The 22,977-nt window shown below is 35.5% G+C and overlaps 1 protein-coding gene across 3 annotated transcripts in view; it reads right to left on the reverse strand.

The window, feature by feature from the left end:
- Positions 1 to 22,977, reverse strand: part of LOC149808301 (phosphofurin acidic cluster sorting protein 2-like) — a 198,960-nt gene that overhangs the window by 98,769 nt on the left and 77,214 nt on the right. For 2 of the 3 annotated variants that reach the window (XM_089975790.1, XM_089975784.1), the window contains exons 10-11: positions 16,377 to 16,424; positions 12,607 to 12,828 (exon numbers count right to left, since the gene is read on the reverse strand). In XM_089975790.1, the coding sequence (XP_089831916.1) occupies positions 12,607 to 12,828; positions 16,377 to 16,424 (270 nt within the window). The remainder of the gene's footprint in view (positions 1 to 12,606; positions 12,829 to 16,376; positions 16,425 to 22,977) is intronic. The other variant, XM_089975795.1, reaches the window with a different exon arrangement.

Raw genomic sequence — 22,977 nt, forward strand, 5'->3', positions numbered from 1 at the left:
AGTTCAATGTTGAAATTAGCAGTTGAGTTTTCAAATCACTGTGAAGGAAAGGGTGAAAGGTAGATAATGAAGTTTTCTTCCTGTTCTGCTCCAGCTGGCTTTGAAACGTTTCTTTCTTCACTGCTGTTTACATTTAAGTGAATATTAATGTAGACCAGAGGTGTTTAGTCCAGTGCTCAGTGTAGTATGGAGTGTTATTTAATGCAATTAATGAGGGTTTATCACAGCATAAATGGGGTTGACTGGCCTGTATCACGTGATGGCGGTATGTTCAACAAGAGCAGCTGTAACACTAGGGCAAGATAATTGAAACCAAAATCTAATGGATCTCGTTTCCAAAAGAAGCATACGAAGAAACACATTCCAACAGAACAGACGATGCATAACTACATAGTAATGCAACCAAATAATATCTACGACATCTTGTGAAAAATATCTAATTAAACTACGTCTAGCATTAACTGTTTGTGCACAAATTACTTGCAGACTAACACTATAAAAAAGGAAGCAGAGACGGAAATCATTGTAAATACCCAATTTTTTATGTTTCACTACCTCCTAATCCCACCCCAAAATCCTTTGCACTGCATTCAGGATTGAAACCTTTGTTGTTATCTATTTATCCTCAAGAAATATTAGAATTCCACAGAATGCCATGTCTAACATGCTCAACTATAGTACAATCTAAAACTGTTGCATAGTCACCAATGCAAGAAAAGAAGGTCACTATTTCTAATATAAATAAATGAACCCACAAGGAAGGACCTGACCTAAGTGCAAAAACTTAATGTTATAGAATGAGTAGTACAAGTAGGTCACTATGACCTACACTGTTCATAGTGAGTAGTGCCAGCCATTATAAATAAGATAGTCTAGTTTTATGATTGTACATAAAATAGCTTCAGAGGAACTGAGCACAATATCAAATCTATTTAAACTGCTGGAACAAGAAGGTCAATATGACCTAATTTTGGTCGATACGAATTGTACCTTTAAGACGAATAAACTCATCAAGGTTAATGACTATACACACAACAGTGACTAAGAAACTGAGCTAAATGCAACATGACATAATGGCAGCTTCATGAAAAGTTGGTCACCTACAATTTACATGTCTGTTCATAAAAGATATCATGTATATAATGTATGAACTCTGGGAATACTTTAGTTTTAAAATTTCATTTAGACAGCAATTTTCAGGTGCACAATGGAGTATGTAAATGACAGAACTGGTCTTTGTTATCTGTAATATAAAAACAAACGTTTGCTGTATCAGCAATATAATATACAAGCTGAAAAATAAAATATATGCTACATCAGCAATTTTGGCATTATGTAAAATGTTATGTGGTAAAGTCAGACAGAAGCCAGCCTGTACAATATTGTGATTCAAGGTGTAACTATTCATCAATGCATATTGGCATCACAATATTTTTTGCAACAATATTCTGCACAGATATCTAATACTGCTGGAATATTCCCATCCATATTGCACTGAGTGATAATACATCCATGTATTTGCATTTGGAGGTGATGTGTAAGAACATGTATGAATTAAAGTTGAGAAATGAATGAAAACTGAAGTCTGTTTCTTTCCAATCAAACTATTAAAAGATTTTGGCACTCTTGCATTATTATCCATCTACTAAACATTCTGAATATTTCCATCTTTTATCATAAATCCAGGTATGAACAATTGTTGATTTTATGTTAATATAAAAGTAATTTCCAATCCATTAATGCTCTGCTAAGACCATAATGGTAGACAAAATCCTAAGCATAAATCCCTCAGTTGTATTTAAGACTCCCATCTAAAATCTTTCTGATTTTACAAATCAAATAATTAGAAAGGAAGTGTAACAGCTAATAATAAAATGGCCAGGGCCTGTACTTAACTCACCATCCAAGATTTCCTACACAATATATAACCTTGACCCCATAGTGAAAAGGTTGTGTAAGCATGTTGCGTTAATTGGCTTATTATCATAATTATTTATCGAAAAATGACGAAAATGTATTGAGAAAAGATTAGGAAATAATATAAACAAATGAACACACTGAAGTGACCCTGACACTAAGTTTGCAGAGACAAGTGAACATGTTGCAAAATTGTTTCACTTTATAACTCATCCCTACTATGACGAAAGCAAATTTTTAAGCAAATTACATTTCCCTGAGAATATTTATCTGATCACATTACTGTTAGGATATAAGCCTACAACCTCCTGAATCCAGCCCTACTATAAAGATGAAAATTCATCTTTTTATCTCATGTAGACAAAAGGCAATAACTCTTGCCCATCATCTCCTCTTGCCACCACAAGGTGTTTCAAGTTTTTTAAGCTGAACAATATACCAACAAAGATGCTTGCATGGCCGGGTGGGTGTGTTTTAAGTAATGTGATCAGTTAAGTATTCTTGAAGAAACATAATTTACTGAAAAATTTGCTTTCTCCTTCAAATACATTCTCTGATCACATTAACATTAGGAAAATAAATAATAGCAGAAGGGAATGCTGAGCATTCTTCTTTTCTACTCTCTCCCTTCTTTCATAAGATAAAATGAGACATGAAATTGGTAATACAATGATTTCAAAGCATTTATGCCATGCAAAACAAAGGCCAGGTGGCTAAATGGAGCCACCATTAAGTAGCTTAAAACACGGAATAAAACTCACTGACAACCAACAGGTAGTCTGTTTCAAAGTATTTTTCTTTTTCTTGTCATCATCAATGAGAATTGCAAATAAATATATAACTATATCTCCGTCTGTAATCTGCATACTGGAAATACAACCAGTATGTCAACATACATAAAGGGGCACAACCTACCTTCCAAGGAAAGACCATCACGTTCATATCTGTATCGTTATGTATCATATTGCAGGCTGTGTATCATGAATCATATCAGTATGCGGCACAGGTGTATCATTTCACCGCTACTATTGAATAGGAGGAGCACATAATGATTCTCTGGTTCTTGGCTGACTTTAACCTATTTTTGGCTACAAAGACTGGTTATTTCTGGAGGATCAACAAACCACTGAATCTGAAATGAAGATAGTTTGGGTCAATGGAAAGGACATGAAACTCACTATCCTGTATGCTTAAGCTGATGTTATCATAAAACATTTTTTGCAGGATAGTAGCCTCAGAAAAGTGTGGGGTAAAGGCTTGAATGTTTCTGAATTGAACCATGTCAAAAGCCAGGATAGATTCCATTTTGTAAACAAGATAAGTGATTTTGGTTGATTCAAATCAAATTAACCAAAAGATCTGATATATCTTTATTTTGACTGACATCTGTCATGATGCTGGAATGTGTTTGATATCATGGAGTGATAACCTTGATGGCAACTGGTGCCTACTGTTTCTCTTCAGAGCCAGAGAGAAAAAGGTTAGCCAGTTGAGGAAAAGGGGCATTCCATTGGATGATTTAACTGACAGCATTAGTCCCTGAAAATCTAATATATTCTTCCTCACAGGCCTTGATTGTGGAAGGCATTCTTGCTCATGATATTCTTTCCACAATAAAGGTTTAAATTCTTTCTCTCACAAGGCTGTCCAGACAAAAGCCAAGCAGCTGAAGACAAAGACAGCCTAGGCAGGGTGGTTGTTTGAGAAGATTCGGCTTGGCTTGAATTTTCATGGCAGATTTATCGCTATATTGAGTAAATTGGTCATCCAGGATGTGTCCAATCTGAGAGAGGCAATCAGAATTAGTTTGCAGCATCTAGATTAATTTTGGACTAGGACTGAGGGGAGGATAGGCAAAAGCCCACAATCCCTCCCAAATGATTCACAGTGCATCCACAACTCAAATTATGTGGGTCCAGTACTGAAACACAAAGGTGGGCAACTTATGAATCAACTTTGTCATAAAAAGATTGATCATCGAATGTCCCCAAAGTGTGCAAATCCAAAGAAAGATCAAAACTAATGGCATACTCATCCCTTCTGAGGGGCTGTGAGTGGCCGAGTGGTCTAAAGCACTCTTCGTCACAGATCAATGCCATCTCACCTCTGTCTATGTGGGTTCCAGTCTCAGGCTCGGCCAATGTGGATATGTGAAAAAGCTTGCTGGTAGCTTCTCGTGGGTTGGTGGTTCTTTCTGGGTACTAACTCCACCATTAATACTGGCCATGATGTATAGCCTATCTTGTGCTGAAAAATGGCGTTAAACCCTATAACAACAACAACAACATCCCTTCTGATGGAGAGACTATTAATCTTGCAATCTCCATCCTGAATTTTGGTTGCATAATGTATTGGTTGAGATGACTTAGGTCTATTATTGACTTCAACTTGTCATTCGCCTTCTGGATAATGAAGCTTGGAATAATACCAGTTTTTGCACAATCTCACCACCCATATGTCAAGAAGTGACAATATCTCATGCTGTAAAAACTGTCATTCTCCCTGCCTGACAGTTATGTCCATGAAAAGTAGAGAGGAGGCCTCTTTGAAAATCACATGGATCACCCATTTATTCTAAGAAAATTGGGTGATCCAATGATCGGGTTGTCTGCTGGCATCGGGGTTTGAAGGTCAATGTCTAATGTTAGGAGGCTTGGTGGCAGAGAAACTTGCTTTCTTACCTCACCTGTAAGATTACCTCCTAAAATGGTTAAGTTGTTGCCTCCCGACATTAGCCTGGGCTCTGAACTGAATATCTGAATGAAAACAGCTCTTGATCCTGTGCTGCTAATCATCCTTCAGCAGTGGCAGAGGCTGGTTAATTTGACCCTGCCCTGCCAATCATCCTTCAGCAGTGGCAGAGGCTGGTTGGTTTGAGCCTGCCATCCCATTTCTTCCTTCAGCAGTGGCAGAGGCTGGTTAATTTGACCCTGCCCTGCCAATCATCCTTCAGCAGCGGCAGAGGCTGGTTGATTTGAGTCTGCCATCCCATTTCTTCCTTCAGCAGTGGCAGAGGCTGGTTGGTTTGACCCTGCCCTGCAAATCATCCTTAAGCAGTGGCAGAGGCTGGCTGGTTTGAGCCTGCCCTGCAAATCATCCTTCCGCAGTGGCAGAGGCTGGTTGGTTTGAGCCTGCCATCCCATTTCTTCCTTCAGCAGTGGCAGAGGCTGGTTGGTTTGACCCTGCCCTGCAAATCATCCTTCAGCAGTGGCAGAGGCTGGATGGTTTGAGCCTGCCATCCCATTTCTTCCTTCAGCAGTGGCAGAGGCTGGTTAGTTTGAGCCTGCCATCCCATTTCTTCCTTCAGCAGCGGCAGAGGCTGGTTAGTTTGAGTCTGCCATCCCATTTCTTCCTTCAGCAGTGGCAGAGGCTGGTTGGTTTGACCCTGCCCTGCCAATCATCCTTCAGCAGTGGAGAGGCTCATCCTATAAGCACAAAACAGGATGGAGGGTCAGTTGGAGGAGCAGTTCCTGAGCTGCCTGCCACCAAATGTCTTAAATTTTGACCCCCAAAGAGGGAAGTCATGTCATATAAGGTCATCACCTCCCAGGTGTGGTCATTTCCCAATTTTTGCACAAGTTGGAAAATCACAAATGAATCCAAATCTAGCACTGAAGATTAACGAAAACATTTCAAATCAGTTTTGAAGTGGCATTGAATCCATTCTTGTCCACTTTATAAAACTGCAGCTAAAACATGCAAATCACTGCTAAATTTTTATCCCATTTCAGAAGGTCAGCATGGAAAGCAGTGGAGTGGGTTTTGTACCAGCCAAATTAAAATGTCACTGATACTTCAGAATTCTCAGGGTCATAAATTCTTGCTGACAGACAATCATTAATTCCTATAATTTTAGCTGACTGGGGAAGCAATCTGAAGGATGGAATCTCTTCCTCCTTGTTAAGATCAACTTATGCTTTAACTTTATAGTTGTGCATGGTAGCTTTGGGTTGATGGGCATTCTGAAGCCAACAACAACCTGTTTATTTCTTCCACTGTAATCCTGAAACTAAACTCAGTCCACTCGATGGTTCAATCTGAGAAAAGGCTGTCTTGTAGGATAATCATCACACTGATCTGGTAAAAAAAAAAACATGCACCAAGACTTACAGGCCCAAAGGTCATGCCTACACATGTATGGGGGACTCGCACCTCCTCAAACTGAGAGAACACTCCCGAATGAGTAAGGAAAACCTGTACTGGTAAACAATGGAAACATGGGTAAAATATGACCTGATTGTAATAACTGCATCACTGCCTCCTGAACCAGATGACACATCTGTTCAAAGGCAGTAGTTTGCTAAACAACAACATTTTTTCCCCCAACTTCTGCTGAAGTAACTGTAGCTAATGGTTGTGAACATGGCACTTTAGGTGGGCGGAGAGATCCCATCAACATCCCAAATAAGACTTGCAAGAGATGCTGACAGTGGGTGAATGCTTGGAATGTCAAAGTTATCTTTGCAAGAATTATTTCTTTTGTCTCTTCATTTGGCTGCTTTTTGCAGAACTACAGTCCAAACTTTCTTCTCACCACTCAGTGTATGTGCTGCAGGTACAAGATGAAGCTCATTTTGTACATACTAGACAAGATTTGTATGTATCCTCCCTGGCCTTACATTTCTTGCATTTTATGCACTTGGTCAGCATTTGAAATCACACAAGAAGGAAAAAGAAGCATATTCTAACAATTCTGCATGTTGAGTAAGTGAAAATATTGCCTTGCTAAACTGTGAGTGACAAGATGTCTTCAATGACTACATACTGTACACGTGGCCAAAATAAACAAAGTCCGTAGAATGTGACAAATTCATATGAAAATGTTAAAAAATATATAAATAATGCACACAAAATAAATCAAATTCCAATGTGGCTGGCTAACATTTTTCACTTATGTTGGCATGGATTGAGGTGGAGATATCCACAAGAAAATGACAGTATGGAAGTGAAATTAATAAAGCAATGACACCTGGTAGTGTCAAGGGGAGGTAATGGGCAAGAAGTTTTGCTTTTAGCATGCGACAGAAAAGACAAAATTTTCGTCTTTTTAGTAGGACTGGATTCAGAGAGTAGCAGGCTTATATCCTAACATTAATGTGATCAGAGAAGATTTTGAAGGAGAAAATCCATCAAGGGGTTAAGGAACAAGCTAATGTAGTGTTATGTCTTGGGGCTTAATCTAGGTAACAAGACAAGGTAAAACCAACAAGCATTCGATTTTCTAAAATATAAATTTATTTCCCTAAATATAAAATCAAACAAAGTGAAAGAATTAAAAATAACTTACGGTGTATGTATTATTAGATTATGCTAAATTGTGCAATCAGTTTCACAATAATTCATAATGGTATTCTTAATGAAGGTTCTAATGTGTATACGTGCTAAAGTGCCAGCACCACTGAAGAATCAGTACCAAATCCAAATGTTTTACTTCAATATAATGTCATGAAAGTCACTGACAGTTTCACATAATCCAACAGAAGAATTTAAATATTCAAGCTCTTTTATTTATTCACATCAAATGACAGGTACTGCTTCCTTAAATTAAATATTTTCCACTCTGCTTTTCCAACAAACAATCATATAAATAAATCGCTATTTCCTCTTTCTCTTGCAAAACTGGCATAAAGTGAAGAATAATTAAGTGGTGCTTGATTTCTTGTATATAGTCTCTATATTCGCACCTAATCAACAAAATCTGAAACACTAAAAGGGTTCTCAAACAATTTAATTCATATTATTATAAAAAAACTATTAGTTATGTTCTGACCTTATTAGCCAATCAGAAATTAGGTAATGATTAGCTTACAAGACACTCCTAGTTTCAAGTGATTTTTTCATGACCACCATTCACTAAATGCATAATGTACTTGAACAAAATAGTTGTTGACTTGACCAAGGCAATCAGCCTGGACTTATGAATGAGAATTCTACAGGTATCGTACATTTACTTCACAAAAGTACTAGCCAGCGGCTGAATATAAAGAATTAAAATATCAATGTCATAAACCCAAATGACTGAAATCAAACTATAAATTTAATAGATGACACATCTATCTGTAACAGTAGAAACATGAACCTAAGCCTTAATGCAAATTTTCTACGACTGACATTAACCTCAAGATCAACGAGGCAAGTACACTTGTCACAATGAATTCCCTAACTTCTTAATGAACCATTCCAAGTATGAAGGGTTTAGGAAATATAAGCAAATGAAGACACTTGGACCAAACAAAACCTTAATGCTAAAGTCTGATAACTGTGATCTTGACTCCAAGGTCACATATGTGCAAGAAGCATGTTATAGCATAAATGGTCTTAGTTGCTTCATCCCATGTACCTATCTTGGGGCTTAGAAAATGTAAGCAAATGATAATATTTAAGCAAAACTTCATTGCAAATTTTCTATGACTGTGATCTTGACTCCATGGTCACACAAGAACAAGCAAGCGTGCCAAAGAATAAATCATCTAAGTTGATTCATTCCATGCATGATAAAAATAAATAATGGGGTTTAGTAAATAGAAGCAAATAAAAAAGCTTTAAGCAAATCCTCTTTGCAAATTTTCTATGACTGTGATCTTGAAAGCAATGTTAATGAGACAAGCAAGCAAGTATGTTGCAGAATCATTGTTTTATAATGATTCAAACCAAGTAGATAAGAATCTAATATGCAGATAGGAATCTAATATGGAATTTAGGAAATATATATAAATTCTAGCTTCAGCCAATGATGTTGCCTGAAAAGTGACAGCTATGTCTTGCTTCCAGCTAATGTGGGCTCAACAACAATAACACAAAACCATATGCAGAATCTGCAAAATGGTCATGATATATTCAGGTACTACTAGAAGCACTGCCACACACTTACAATGCCAACATGGTCATGATATCTTCAGGTATTACTAGTATCACTGCCACACACTTATGATGCCAACATGGTCATGATATATTCTGGTATTACTAGTATCACTGCCACACACTTATGATGCCAACATGGTCATGATATATTCTGGTATTACCAGTAGCGTTGCCACACACTTATGATGCCAACATGGTCATGATATATTCTGGTATTACCAGTAGCGTTGCCACACACTTATGATGCCAAAATGGTCATGATATATTCAGGTACTACTAGAAGCACTGCCTCACACTTACAATGCCAACATGGTCATGATATCTTCAGGTATTACTAGTATCACTGCCACACACTTATGATGCCAACATGGTCATGATATATTCTGGTATTACCAGTAGCGTTGCCACACACTTATGATGCCAACATGGTCATGATATATTCTGGTATTACCAGTAGCATTGCCACACACTTATGATGCCAACATGGTCACGATATATTCTGGTATTACCAGTAGCGTTGCCACACACTTATGATGCCAACATGGTCATGATATATTCTGGTATTACCAGTAGCGTTGCCACACACTTATGATGCCAAAATGGTCATGATATATTCAGGTACTACTAGAAGCACTGCCACACACTTACAATGCCAACATGGTCATGATATCTTCAGGTATTACTAGTATCACTGCCACACACTTATGATGCCAACATGGTCATGATATATTCCGGTATTACCAATAGTGTTGCCACACACTTATGATGCCAACATGGTCATGATATATTCTGGTATTACCAGTAGCATTGCCACACACTTATGATGCCAACATGGTCATGATATATTCTGGTATTACCAGTAGCGTTGCCACACACTTATGATGCCAACATGGTCATGATATATTCTGGTATTACCAGTAGCGTTGCCACACACTTACAATGCCAACATGGTCATGATATCTTCAGGTATTACTAGTATCACTGCCACACACTTATGATGCCAACATGGTCATGATATATTCTGGTATTAGTGGTATCAATGCCAGACACTTACAATGCCAAATTTGTGACAGACATTACATGCAGAGACAAAAGGACATGTACGGTGGTATATATTGTACCACCTGCAAACTCTATGATACATATCTTTGTATGTACTGTATCACTTGCAAATTCTATGATACATTTCATGGTATGTATTGTATTTGTACCCAAGAATCAAGATATGTATCATACCACAACCAATATAATAATGACATCACTCAATTAGTGTATGTGTCCATGTAGTCAAAACACAATGTCTTCAGTAAACAAAACCAAATGGCCTCAGTCACGAAAATTGGATGGCCTCAGCATAGAAAAGGTAACATAGTCCCGAGTCTTAAAGCAGTATGTATTGAAAGTAAACTAATTTTGACTTTTTTTGCATACTAGTTCACAACTAGTAAAAGGTGACAAGAGTATGGAGAATATGGAGACTCCTTAGAGAGAAAAAAAGTATATATATTTGATGACCTGCAAGTCTCTAGCCCTCTCAGCCAGTAGAAAAGAAACAAGAATCCTTCAAAGAGACTGACACTGTACTGGATAAAGGGAATTTAAAGGAATTCCAGATAAGACCATTTCTTCCGTTTAACTGTTGAGTGTTGAAACCATTGCATATTCTACAGCAAAAAATAGCAAGATTTTCAAAATGTAGATCACATACTGGATGTCAGCTTAGCAACATTTTCATTAAAGACCAACTGGACATCAAAAGAAGTCTTTTGGTGAGAACTCCACATCAATGTGACTTAAAGGTTCAAGTAGAATTGGGGGCCCCGAGTGGCCGAGTGGTCTAAAGCACTCACCATTCTGGATCACTGCCATCTCACCTCTGTCTGCGTCGGTTCAAGTCCAAAGCTCGGCTAGTGTGGGTACGTGGGAAAGCCTGCCAGTAGCTTCTCATTGGTCGGTGGTTCTTCCCTGGGTTTTCAAGGGTTCTTCCTCCACCAGTTATACTGGCCGCCATGTATAGCCTATCTTGTGCTGAAAAATGGCATTAAACCCTAGAACAACAACAACAACATCAAGTAGAGTTGTGATAACAATTTTTTATATGGTTGCAATGGCAGCTATATTAGATGTCAGATCATCAACATTTTCACTTAGGACCAACTAGATATCATAATAAGTCTATTGGTGAAAACCTCATGTTCACTACCATCCATTTGGATAAGAAAAGAGATAATATTTTCAAGGTATGACTTTCCATTAATAGTAATTATAATATTTTTAAGATGCCAACTTTGGTGGCCATATTGGACATCAGCAAGATTTTCAAGCAGGAGAAAAAGGACATCATAAGAAGTCTTTTAGTGAAATCACTATGTTGATATGACCAACAATTCATGAAAATTGGATTGTGCAGACATTGTGATTAATGACAGTAAATATTTTATTAAGATGATGTTAGCCTTGTTATGAGGTAGTAAGCTCCAGTTAGTTTTACATTTACTGTACAGCAGGATATTTTCACCAGACTAAAAATTTTGAACTGCCATCTTATGACATCTTCATGGTGTTTGAATTTTATGCTGTTTTCTATTGTTCATCATTCCCTGCATTTAAATGTAAAATGTAACATTTTATGGAACTTTTATGACAATCTGTCTTGACACAATGCTGACTGGTTGCACACAATGAAAACCAAAACCTGGTGAAAACAATTGCTATACATTAAACAAGTCACTCTTAGAGATATTATATATACTTAAGTGCATCCAACTGCAAATTGCATAGACATTCATCAGCTGTTGCATAATGCACATTCAAATCTATGTCTATGCAGTTTGTAAGAAATGATCAGTAGAACAAATAAGATAGACCCTGATCTATCAGTGCATTATGTGGTAGAAGATCTATATGTATTTAGCTTGTTAGGAATAATCAGTAAAGCTAACAACACAGACCCTGATCTATTAGTGCATTATATGACAGATCTATATGTATTCAGTTTGTTAGGAATGATCAGTAAAACAAACATAGACCCTGATCCATCAGTGCATTATGTGACAGGTCTATATCTCTAGTTTGTTAAGACTGATCAGGAGAAACAAACAACACAGGGCATGATCTGCTGGTGCATTATGCAATGGCAGATCATGATCAATGATGCTTACAGTTGGATAACTAATAAGTGAGCATATATGGTAGCTTTCAAAATTGTGATGCAAAATGTACCCAGGTTTAAATTCATTTGTGGAAGATAACAGTTAAATTGCAATAACTTCATATCATTATCTTAAAAGTGCAATTTTTCATTTGTACTGAAAATAAAATTCTAAATTCAAATGTAAATAATGCCCATTTGGATTGATGGAATGATAGACACTGCAACAGTGCATTCTATTATTTATGGTTGATCATTACATAAGTAAATCCAGGTAATCACTCAATCAACATAAGGTAATCCTATGATAAAAATATGTTGTCCCTTTGTTATACTTTCTTATCCTAAGTAATCTGATCACCAGTTGATACTGTTAAGAATCTTTATGACAAAATATACTATACTATTGGATCATATCGCCAATGACAGTGTTTCTATTATTCTTAGGGACAACGTTTTCAGCCATCTGTTATGCATAAATCATAATGATTTTACTTGAACTTAAACCTGGAAAAAAGATATAAAGGAAATGTATACTAATGCCAGTATGGTGTGGTACAAATAAATGGCCAGTATCAATCATCAAGCGGCAGTGCTCTATATTACTGTAAAGAAGCAGTGCTCTATATATAAAAAAGAATATTTAAAATAAAAGTTTTACATCTCCTTCTACTGACCAAATCTTCAACACAACCAGTACTGTTCCGTCGACTAGAGGGCTTTTGCTCCTTTTTGTTCTTTTTCTCCTTATAGGATGTGCTGCGTTCCCGACTAAGCTGAGCAGATTTGTGTAATGGTGACTTTGGTTTGCCTATGTCAAGTTTGCGGTAATCTGATGAGACAGGTTCGTTGATGATGATGATTGGTGGTTCTGCAATATCTTGATCCATGTCATGCTCCTGACAATGGCACGTGTGACATTGTAATATTGTAAATGCAATTTACTGGCCCATTGAGCATGTTATTTTCCAAGAAGACGGTCAAATACTGTTCAATGGTTGTAAAGCCCAGTCTCACTAATCTAATTTGTCTGTTTGACTATTGCTAGAATTCATTGTACATAGTAAATAAAATTTCTCTAGAAATAAATTATAAGTTAATTCTGCTACTTTATTAAATAATAATAATAATAATAATAATAATAATAATAGGAACTGTACCATTAAGCAAAAGCGCTTATTCTCAGTTTCTCCTGTTGACCAAACTGTAAATGGATACCAGTATCTGCATAGTGATTAATATTCTATTGACCATTAACCCTAAATGGACTGACTCTCTATTGATCCAAGGGAGCAGTAATTAACCCTAACTGGACTGATACTCTATTGATCCAAAGAAGTAGCAGTTAACCCTAAATGGACTGGCACTCTATTGCTCCAAGGGAGCAGCAGTTAACCCCAAGTGGACTGACACTCTATTGATCCAAGGGAGTGGCAGTTAACCCTAAATGGACTGACACTATATTGATCCAAGGGAGCAGCAGTTAACCCTAAGTGGACTGACACTCTATTGATCCAAGGGAGTGGCAGTTAACCCTAAATGGACTGACTCTCTATTGATCCAAGGGAGCAGTAATTAACCCTAACTGGACTGATACTCTATTGATCCAAAGAAGTAGCAGTTAACCCTAAGTGGACTGACACTCTATTGATCCAAGGGAGTGGCAGTTAACCCTAAATGGACTGACACTATATCGATCCAAGGGTGTATCAGTTAACCCTAAGTGGACTGACAATCTATTGAAACAATGGAGTGGTAGTGCATTCAAGGTGAGTCCAAGTTGCTTTTAACTTATATGACACTAGCAGGCTTGGTTATACTTTAACCCAATTTCTGTACCACATTTTGCAGATGGTAAGCAATTTCAGTCAAATTTATGAGACTGGGCTGTACTTATATGAACAAAAGAAAAAAGTTACTTGTTTTTCAGTTTATGTGAAAATCAAACATAGTAATGTGTATGTTTTCTTCAAATGCACAATCATTTTGATAAATGCATGGAATTCAATCACTCCCTTTAATTCTCAAATTTTAAAATTTGTTTAATGGAGCCTAAAAGACCCCTCTCCCCTTGCAAATCACAATGCTATATCCAAATTTTTGCATAACTAAGGTAGCATATTGATTTTGTGATATGCTTTGAAATATCCAATACTTCCTTATCTGACTGTCTGAAATGCAATATAATATCAATGATTCTTTTCACTGCTAACATCTGTATATAATTGCCTCTTTTCACTGTTAACATTTGTATATAACTGCCTCTTTTCACTGTTAACATTTGTATATAACTGCCTCTTTTCACTGCTAACATTTGTATATCAATGATTCTTTTCACTGCTAACATTTGTATATAACTGCCTCTATTCACTGCTAACATTTGTATATAACTGCCTCTTTTCACTGCTAACATTTGTATATAACTGCCTCTTTTCACTGCTAACATTTGTATATAACTGCCTCTTTTCACTGCTAACATTTGTATATAACTGCCTCTTTTCACTGTTAACATTTAATGATACTGGATTTGCTGATGGAATAAAATAAAATGGAGGCATTAAAAACACATAAAGGAGGCATTTAACATGATCAGAAACAAATGTACTATTTGCTATGGAGATTCAGTCTGATCTTTAAAAAAAGCATAATAAAATCAGTTAAAATGGAGTCATCTAAGGCTATATAAGAATGCATTTAAACTAACTGCTAATCATGTCCTTGTGTTAGAATATATCTTATACTTTAAACTTGCTGCTAATGATGTCTTTGTGTTAGAATGTATCTTCAACTTTAAACTCAGTGCTAATCATGTCTTTGTGTTACAATACATGTTCAGCTTGAAACTCCATGCGAATCATGTCTTTGTGTTACAATACATCTTCAACTTTAAACTCCATGCTAATCACATCTTTGTTCTAGAATACATCTTCAACATGCATGAAAACACTAATAAAATGCTTCCTCATTTACAACAAAAATTATTTTGACTACCTATGCTCTGATAGGTTAAATAGCTAGAAACCGTCTTGGCTGAAATTTTGTATCACACTCTATGATTGGGCCATAAGGTATCAAAGGTTCTGCTGATAGCTTATTTGGACTCCACCAAAGACATCAATGGAGGTTAGTCAGATACTCGGAGTTTTGGCAAGTGTTACTTCGAGAAGCAATTGTGCTTGAACATGTGTCACATATCACTTATAAGTGACAGAATGGTTTTCCATGTCCATCTATTCATCTTTTCATGTATGAATCTATCCACTCATCCCATTCCTTGCCTGTTCTTACTTTTGCATAAAATTAATGTTTCAGAACTGATAGATACTGGAGAAAAGGACAACAGAAATGTAAACTTTTACTATTTGTCTTTGCACGTCTATTTTTATTCTTTTATTCGGGTATAATTTCAATCATTTAAATGCTTATTAACATCTTATATAATAAACTAAATGATAACTTTTGCAAAACTTTTATGAAGCATTTTTATTTGATATAAACTTGAAATCTTATCAGTGATTTCTAAATGCTGTTAAAGCAGGGAAAATGATGGGAATTAAAAGTCATAAAATAAAACAATTTATGAAATGATTTTAGATGATACAAAGATTTATCAACTTAAGAAAAGTTGTTTTCCTACATTTTTGGTAAATACAACTTTTCTGGGGCTGATAAATCCTTGTATCAATCATAATGAAAATTAACTGTAGAATATCTCCACACCAGCTTTCAGCTTTGTATCCATCATAATGAAAATTAACCATACAATATCTACACACCAACTTCCAGCCTTGTATCCTCATAATAAAAATTAACAATACAATATCTACACACCAACTCCAAACACAACAAGCATTTTAATGTATTCAGGTTTGTGCACTTTCCCTTACACTTGATATGCAAGATAAATAATGAATCAGTAGTAGCTATAAAACTGTTATGTTTTAAATGCTGCATCAATCAGGTGTGTGATAATGGCTTAAGAGTGACAAACATGAAAACAAATGAATCACACCACCACCAACTGTTATATAAAAAACTTGGGATACATAACGACAGTGAAAATGGTAAAAACTATCGATGATATTTAAATATCATTCATTATTCACAACTACCACAGAACCAACACCTTAGGAACATAAGTGTTTCTGCAAATTAAAGAAAGATAACAATTACAAAGGTATTATGTCTTTACCATGAATTCAGTTTCTCCACTTAATTCATGAACATTTTATGCTGTAAAAAATATTTTCATTTACAGTGATAAAATTCAGGAATCAAATCAATGCTTATCCACATTATGAACACTATAAATATTATGGGAATTATAAAAATGGCTAAATACAGAAATTTCAGTTAAGATAAACAAATTTTAAGAATACAAATTTTTCTATGACTGCAATAGGAAAGCAGGCATAAAAAATGTTAAGCCACAGGCATTAGGACTTACTGCAAGGCTGTTTGAACTGTTGTCATCACTACCTTTCCCATACAAGTCCTGCAAACAAAAGGAAAGAATCAATTAATACTGGGATTATATGCAGCTTGCACAAATTAATGCCAATAATGTGCAGAAATTTTAAAAATCAGTAAAAAAAACCTAAAAAGGATATATGACTGCAAGGCAAACATCAAATCTGATCATTTCAAAATAAAGTCTACAGACCGAAAGATCTTCAAATGGAAGGATTTGTTCTAGCAGTACTGGAACATAATGCTTAGCTAGCAAACAAAAGATCCATGTGAGCCTGAAATCACTCAGCAGTCTGATATCTACAAACCAGCAATTAACACAGGCAAAGGCATTTTGCCAAAAGGTACTCTAAGTTAGTAGGCTGCTTGCTTTCTGACGTTTAATATTTTTAAATTATTTAGCAACAACAACCTATATTACATGATACATCAGCATCATTTTGTGCAAACAGAATAAGCTTATGCCAGGAAGGTTTCTCTGAAATTCAGTCAACTTGTGTTGACCAGCTTTTGATGTTTTACTTATTTTAGAAATGGCCATACTGAGAAATGAAGCATCTTAAAAAGCACAAGTAAAAGATTTGGGGTCAATTTTATGAAGATGCTGTTAAAAAATTCTTGAGTTAATTTTCTTGTTTTTAGCCATGTGGTCAAATCTGATGGCAAATGAAAATCACCTGTACAAAATTCTTCTCACCTGGATGCTTTTTAAAAAGGTTGAACTCTGTTAAGCTGTTTCTGAAATGTTGCTGGAATTTTTTAATGACAATACCTACATTTGCTAGTGAATTTGTTTGTAAAATTTTTAAGGGAATTCCACTCCAGGATGATTTTGTTTTTAAATTTGGTCAAGTGCTGTTCAGTGGCTTATGAGAAGATGTCATTCAATTTTTTAAAAAATTTTTTGCAATTGTGGCCCAATGGATAACGGATAGGCATTATAGTATTATATTTTCAAAGACCTGGTGCTTTCTGTCAAACTTGGCTAAATTCTCTTCAGTGATTTTTAAGTCATTTGAAGGCTGGTCTATTTTCAAGCTGAAGCCATATTTGACAGATTAGCATAATCTGAATAAACTGAAAATCCTTAAATTGAAATCACTCTTAAATTTGCCAAATTCTGTACTGATGTTTTTAAAAGTCATTTAAAAGTTTTATCTCTATTTTTGATTTAAGTGGCCATATTTTAATGACAATTTCTTTTGTCAGCAATGGTGGCCATATCTCATTATAGATTGGCATCACTGGCACAAAACTGAAGGCCCTGATGCCTGGATACTTTCTGACAAATTCTGGTCAGTGGCTTTTGAGAAGACATTAAATGAAATTTTTCTATTTTAAGTAGTGGCAGATAGAAAATTGGAGCACTTGTACAACATTAAAAGGTCTTCATGCATGGATGCTTTCTGTCAAAATTTTCAGATTTTCTTATATTTTTATTAAAAGTGGCCCTATTTAATGGTAGAATAGCATCAACTGTAAAATAAAAAAACTGAAAGCCCTCTATGTCATGATGCTTTATGTCAAATCTGAGAAGTTGTTTGAAAGATTTTTCTGTATATTTTTTTGTTGTAGCAGTCATACTTGATAGTGGAGAGAGTCATTTGTATCAAACTTAAAAGCCCTCTATCCTATGATGCTTTCATTCTAATTTGGTCAAACCCTGTTCAATGGTTTTTGAGAAATCATTTCAATTTATTTTATATTTTTTGTAGTGGCAGCCATACTTCATATGACCTGGTCCTAATATCAATATTATTTCAGAACATAAAGATTGTCTTCATATTATCTTACCTCTGAAAATCCTAAATACAATAAATATTTCACAATGCATGAAGTAATCGACTGCTGTAAATATAATGGTGCCTGATGTTACCAGGGGTCAAATAACCAAAGGTCAAGAAGGTCAAAATGTATATTAAGTTGAATACATTTCTTTTTCTAACATAAGGCTGTTTATTTGAGCTCTTCTCAGTTTTGTTTAATGAAAATTTTAACATATCTCAGAAGATGAAACCCCTACTTTATATACATGTATATTCCCCAGAAATAAAATAAATTACCATTTCAGTTATTCTTGTATTGTTTCCTTACCACATATCTAGGAAGCCTTTTCTTGGCATGGCAATATACACAGCATAGACCAACGATGAAAGGCACAGTGTATTCCATTTTTATTTTTTTTAAATAAAAAGTTCATGTATAGTCGAATAAGGCTTTGAAAGGGTTTATATGATTTTCTGACATTCTTTTATTGAACCTAATTTACATAAAATTACTGTCATTAAATGAATTAATAACAGGGTTATCAAACAGCGAGTTAGTTATTGGATTAGTGACAATAAACTCACTTTCAATCTATCAATACTCAGTTTGAACCAATGGGTGTCAAGATTAAAAAAATCAGCTGTGACACTCATTGACAATTATCATTTTGGATAATATGATATCAATAGGATTAGAACATTCTGGACCACTAAATTACTTCAATTACAGGGTATACTAAAATAATCAATTTTGGATAATAGATTTTAAAAATATGTAAACAAAGAACAAATTTAACAGGAACCAGATCAATATGGATAACAGGAGTTTAATTAAGTGATAGTCTACTTCACATGTTATTATGACTCTATGGTCTTCAAGTAACAGAAAAAGAGTGGGAAGCAATAATCTTTGTAAAATTCAACAAATAATTTATTTCCCTACAATATAAAGTAAAAAATGAACAAAAAAACGTATGGTATTCAAATTAAATCCTAAATAATCTGAGAATTTTGAAAACAAATTCCTAAAGATTAAGGTTCTAAACAAACTTTAGTGGTCTTTTAAAATAAATACAAAGCTGGAAGTGATGATGTTCCAGTGGTGGCCTGTGTTATAGTGATGTTCCAGCAGTCTTTTGTTGAATCACAATAATAAAGTCCAAGAATATATCTTTATTTTAGTTTAATTATGGTATAAGTCTGTTTCCAAGAATGTTTTTCTTTTAACAGTTTGTATTTGTTAAGAAAAATCACTTGAGTGAAATAATGTACATAAATTCCAGCCTAAAAGAATAACTGGACACAACAGTAATACAACTAATTCTGATAAGATCTTAAAACACGAATAAATAATTTCTATAAAAACAAGATTATATAGTCCTCTACTTGATCTCAGGTCACAATTAACATTTTCTATATAAAAAAATCATTCTGGAAAGTTCCAAATGTTTACAAGATAAAATCTTAGTTATAATTAGTACCAGTAGTCTGTTTCTAAAATTATATTATAAAATGTGGTAAACAACAGTCATTTTCAGTCATATCGCTACGATGTCTGCAGTGTGGCAGTTTATAGTGATGTCTAGCACTGGGGCATCATCCCGTACACATGTAGCATGATGTCCCACCCAGTCACATTATCCTGACAACAGTCAGACCAGTCCTAACACTAACCTCTTAATGCTGAGTGGCTAGCGAGGCAGCTGTAAGTATAATTTTTATAAGTCTTTGGTATGACTTAGCTGGGGTTCAAACCCGCAACCTCCCGCATCTGAAGTGGATGCTCTAACCACTAGGCCACCGGAGTGGTCCGCAGAAAAGGACGGAACAAAGCAGACACTCAATTAGTGAGCAGCAATTACCATTCCTGTAAATAAACAGCCACTCTGGATTTCTCAGACGGAAATCAAGACGTGGAAGTATTTATTTTAAAGTTAGAAATAAAATACAGACAGACAGAAAGTGCTATTTCTGGATCACCCAAGTGGATGTATAACAAGTAAAATTACACTGAAAAACTACAGGTTTTATATATATATATATATATATATATATATATATATATATATATATATAGTGTATGCTCACTTTTGTCTCCGTTAACTTTACATTGTCAGAATCATGCAGTATTTTTCCATACTGCACTGTTTCATATCTTATGACGTGCATAAAAATAGCATTGTCTGTTAGGAAGTATATTCGATTGTAAACAAACAATGTACACTCATGTGGCATATGCTGGAGCTTTGATTTATTAGATTTGTATGTAGTTGAAAAAACAAGCTGTTCAGTCCATTTGAAAGTAGATGATAAAGTTGACAATGTGCTGAGGTCTCGCTAGGATTTTAAAACTAGGAGACCAGGACTCCTATTTTGGTAAAAATAGGAGTCCCACCAGCAAAAATTGCAGTTCCCTCCCAAAAAACTAAGCAAATTAGAAAAAATGTTGATTGCCACTGAGTTTAATTTCTACATTTTTTATAACACCAACATAGCTCTTGTCTGACCATCAGAGTGAGACTGAATTTTGCCATCCAAAGAATGTCTTATTCCAAGCACTAAGCTAGGCATCACACACTTTCTGACATTTAGCTCTTCTGTCCTATCCAAACTATCAGTTATAGCAACTTTAGCACTCTTCTGAATCTCATTTCAATCTTCGCCAGTTTGCCGTTTAACCATAATATACTTATCCAAATTTGTGAATGGCATTTTGTCCAAGTCTCAAGGTGTCTTGATTCCAAGGTCACATGCACTGCTTATTGCGCTACACTCAGAAATGAACACAATGATGAAAGCTAAAGTTGTTTATTTGATATACTCTTACACATGACCACATGTACATCTCCAGGTCTTTCTGTCTCTGAATTCCATCACTGTAAATATTGGTATTTTTTCCCCACCCAGCTGCCAATCAAAGCCTTTGAACTTGCTGCCCAGCTAATGCATCATGTTCTTTTGATGTACTCTTATAATGGCAACATGTACATCAGTAGGTCTTTCTGCCGATGAATTCTATCTCTGTAAATATCAGTACATTTGCCCACCCAGCCACCAGTTAAAGTCTTTGAACGTGCCACCCAGCTATTGCTTCATATTCTTTTGATGTATTCTTATAACGGCTACATGTACATCGAGGGGTCTTTCAGCCACTGAATTCTGTCATTGTAAATATCAGCACAGCTAACTGATCAACACATTTTCCCACTAAGCAGGTGGATGAAGCAGGACTGGCAAGCCTTTGAGTTTTGCCACCCACCTATTACATGCATACAGAGGACTCCCGCCTAAGTGATTTTCTGCAAACCGGATAAAAGACTGGTGTCCAAATACGCATGATTAAGCGTTTCTGTGACCTCTGAATGTGGATGAGTTCACTGAGTCACAAAAGAAACATTCTACCAAGCAAAGTTATGAATATATCTGCAATGTCAAAAATAAACATGAGGCATGCAGTATTGAAAATACCATTTGATCATTTAAACAGTTATTTAGCAGAAATGTTCATAACTATTTGCAAATCGAATAGTCTAGACCATGAGCCTTGCTCTCAAGGATCAATAAAAATAGTACAGAAAGGCATGTTAAGGCCACGGGTTATCCCATCTCCCTCAAAGACGTACCATTTTACAAGCCAGTCCAAATAATAAATTTAAAAAAATCCAACTGAAGCCTCAAAGCCAAAAAAGCAAGATGAAGAAGTCCTACTTCTGCTGAAAGAATGGGCCATCACAATGCAGCTGCTTTGCAATTTTTCACATTTTACCTTTTTGGCACAATGTTTGAATTTACAGTAGTGATAAAGTCATACAGGTCATGTAAATAGCTAAGAGTCCATCCAACAAAGAGCATGCAAGTGACAGGGCATAAACATATGTCGCCTTTAGCTGGCTGAACTGCTAACCCTGACAAGTCCATCTCAGTAAGGCAGTTGATTTTCCCACAAGATTTCAGTAAGGTTTAACAAAATGTCAATAACTGCTATTGCAAAGCTGGAAAACGTAATTAAAAGTTCAACACAGTAACAATAAACATTATGTTCAACTGAAGAGTTTGTGAAGTACGCATAAACTTTATTTACCACAAGTACAGTTGCACAAAATTTAGTTCCAAACCCTATGCAGCTCAGTGGCTTGTTGCTATCTCTCAAACTGATGTAATTCTTGGAAATTCTTTTTCCATTTCACATGATGACGGAAATCATATCTCCAGCCATGAAACATACTCAAATTGGCACATGATGTCCAATAAACATAATTGTAGCCTTTTCCAGCTTTTATTCACATGAATATGAATACTCCTTTTTATTCTTCTGTGTTGATTATTAACACTTTTTTTAGAAGCTTATTTTCCCTTTCGTCTTAAACATGCATTGCTTTCTGGACGCCATTTTAAATTTTTTTTTATAATCAACAGTTTGTTCATGCAGACACTTTGCATGAACAAACAGGGGCTGTTTAAAGCATTTGAGGTGCTGCTGTAAAGTTAGTCTGGTTCCAGGACTAATTTCACTACTTCTAATATGAAACCCAGGTCCAAACCAAATATGGATGAACCAATAATCCGGATTTTTCTGCAACTACACTTTCCCATAGTTTTTGCTTGTATGCTGTAAGTCCATATTTTAAGGGTAATTTTTGTAAGACTTATGGCAAAATTGTAAGGCTTGGCAGGTCTGAGCTGGTAATAACAATGCCAATAAATACACTGTTCTGCATCCTGAATTTCCTCAAAATGTACTTTCTTAGTTATTTCTGTTAATCAGAATTACATGGGTCCCAATATTTGATCCACACTGCAAAAACACTGTAG

This window comes from Sinohyriopsis cumingii, chromosome 1 (assembly GCF_028554795.1).
Source record: "Sinohyriopsis cumingii isolate HCF-2022 chromosome 1, ASM2855479v2, whole genome shotgun sequence".
In the NCBI taxonomy this organism is placed as follows: Eukaryota; Metazoa; Mollusca; class Bivalvia; order Unionida; family Unionidae; genus Sinohyriopsis; species Sinohyriopsis cumingii.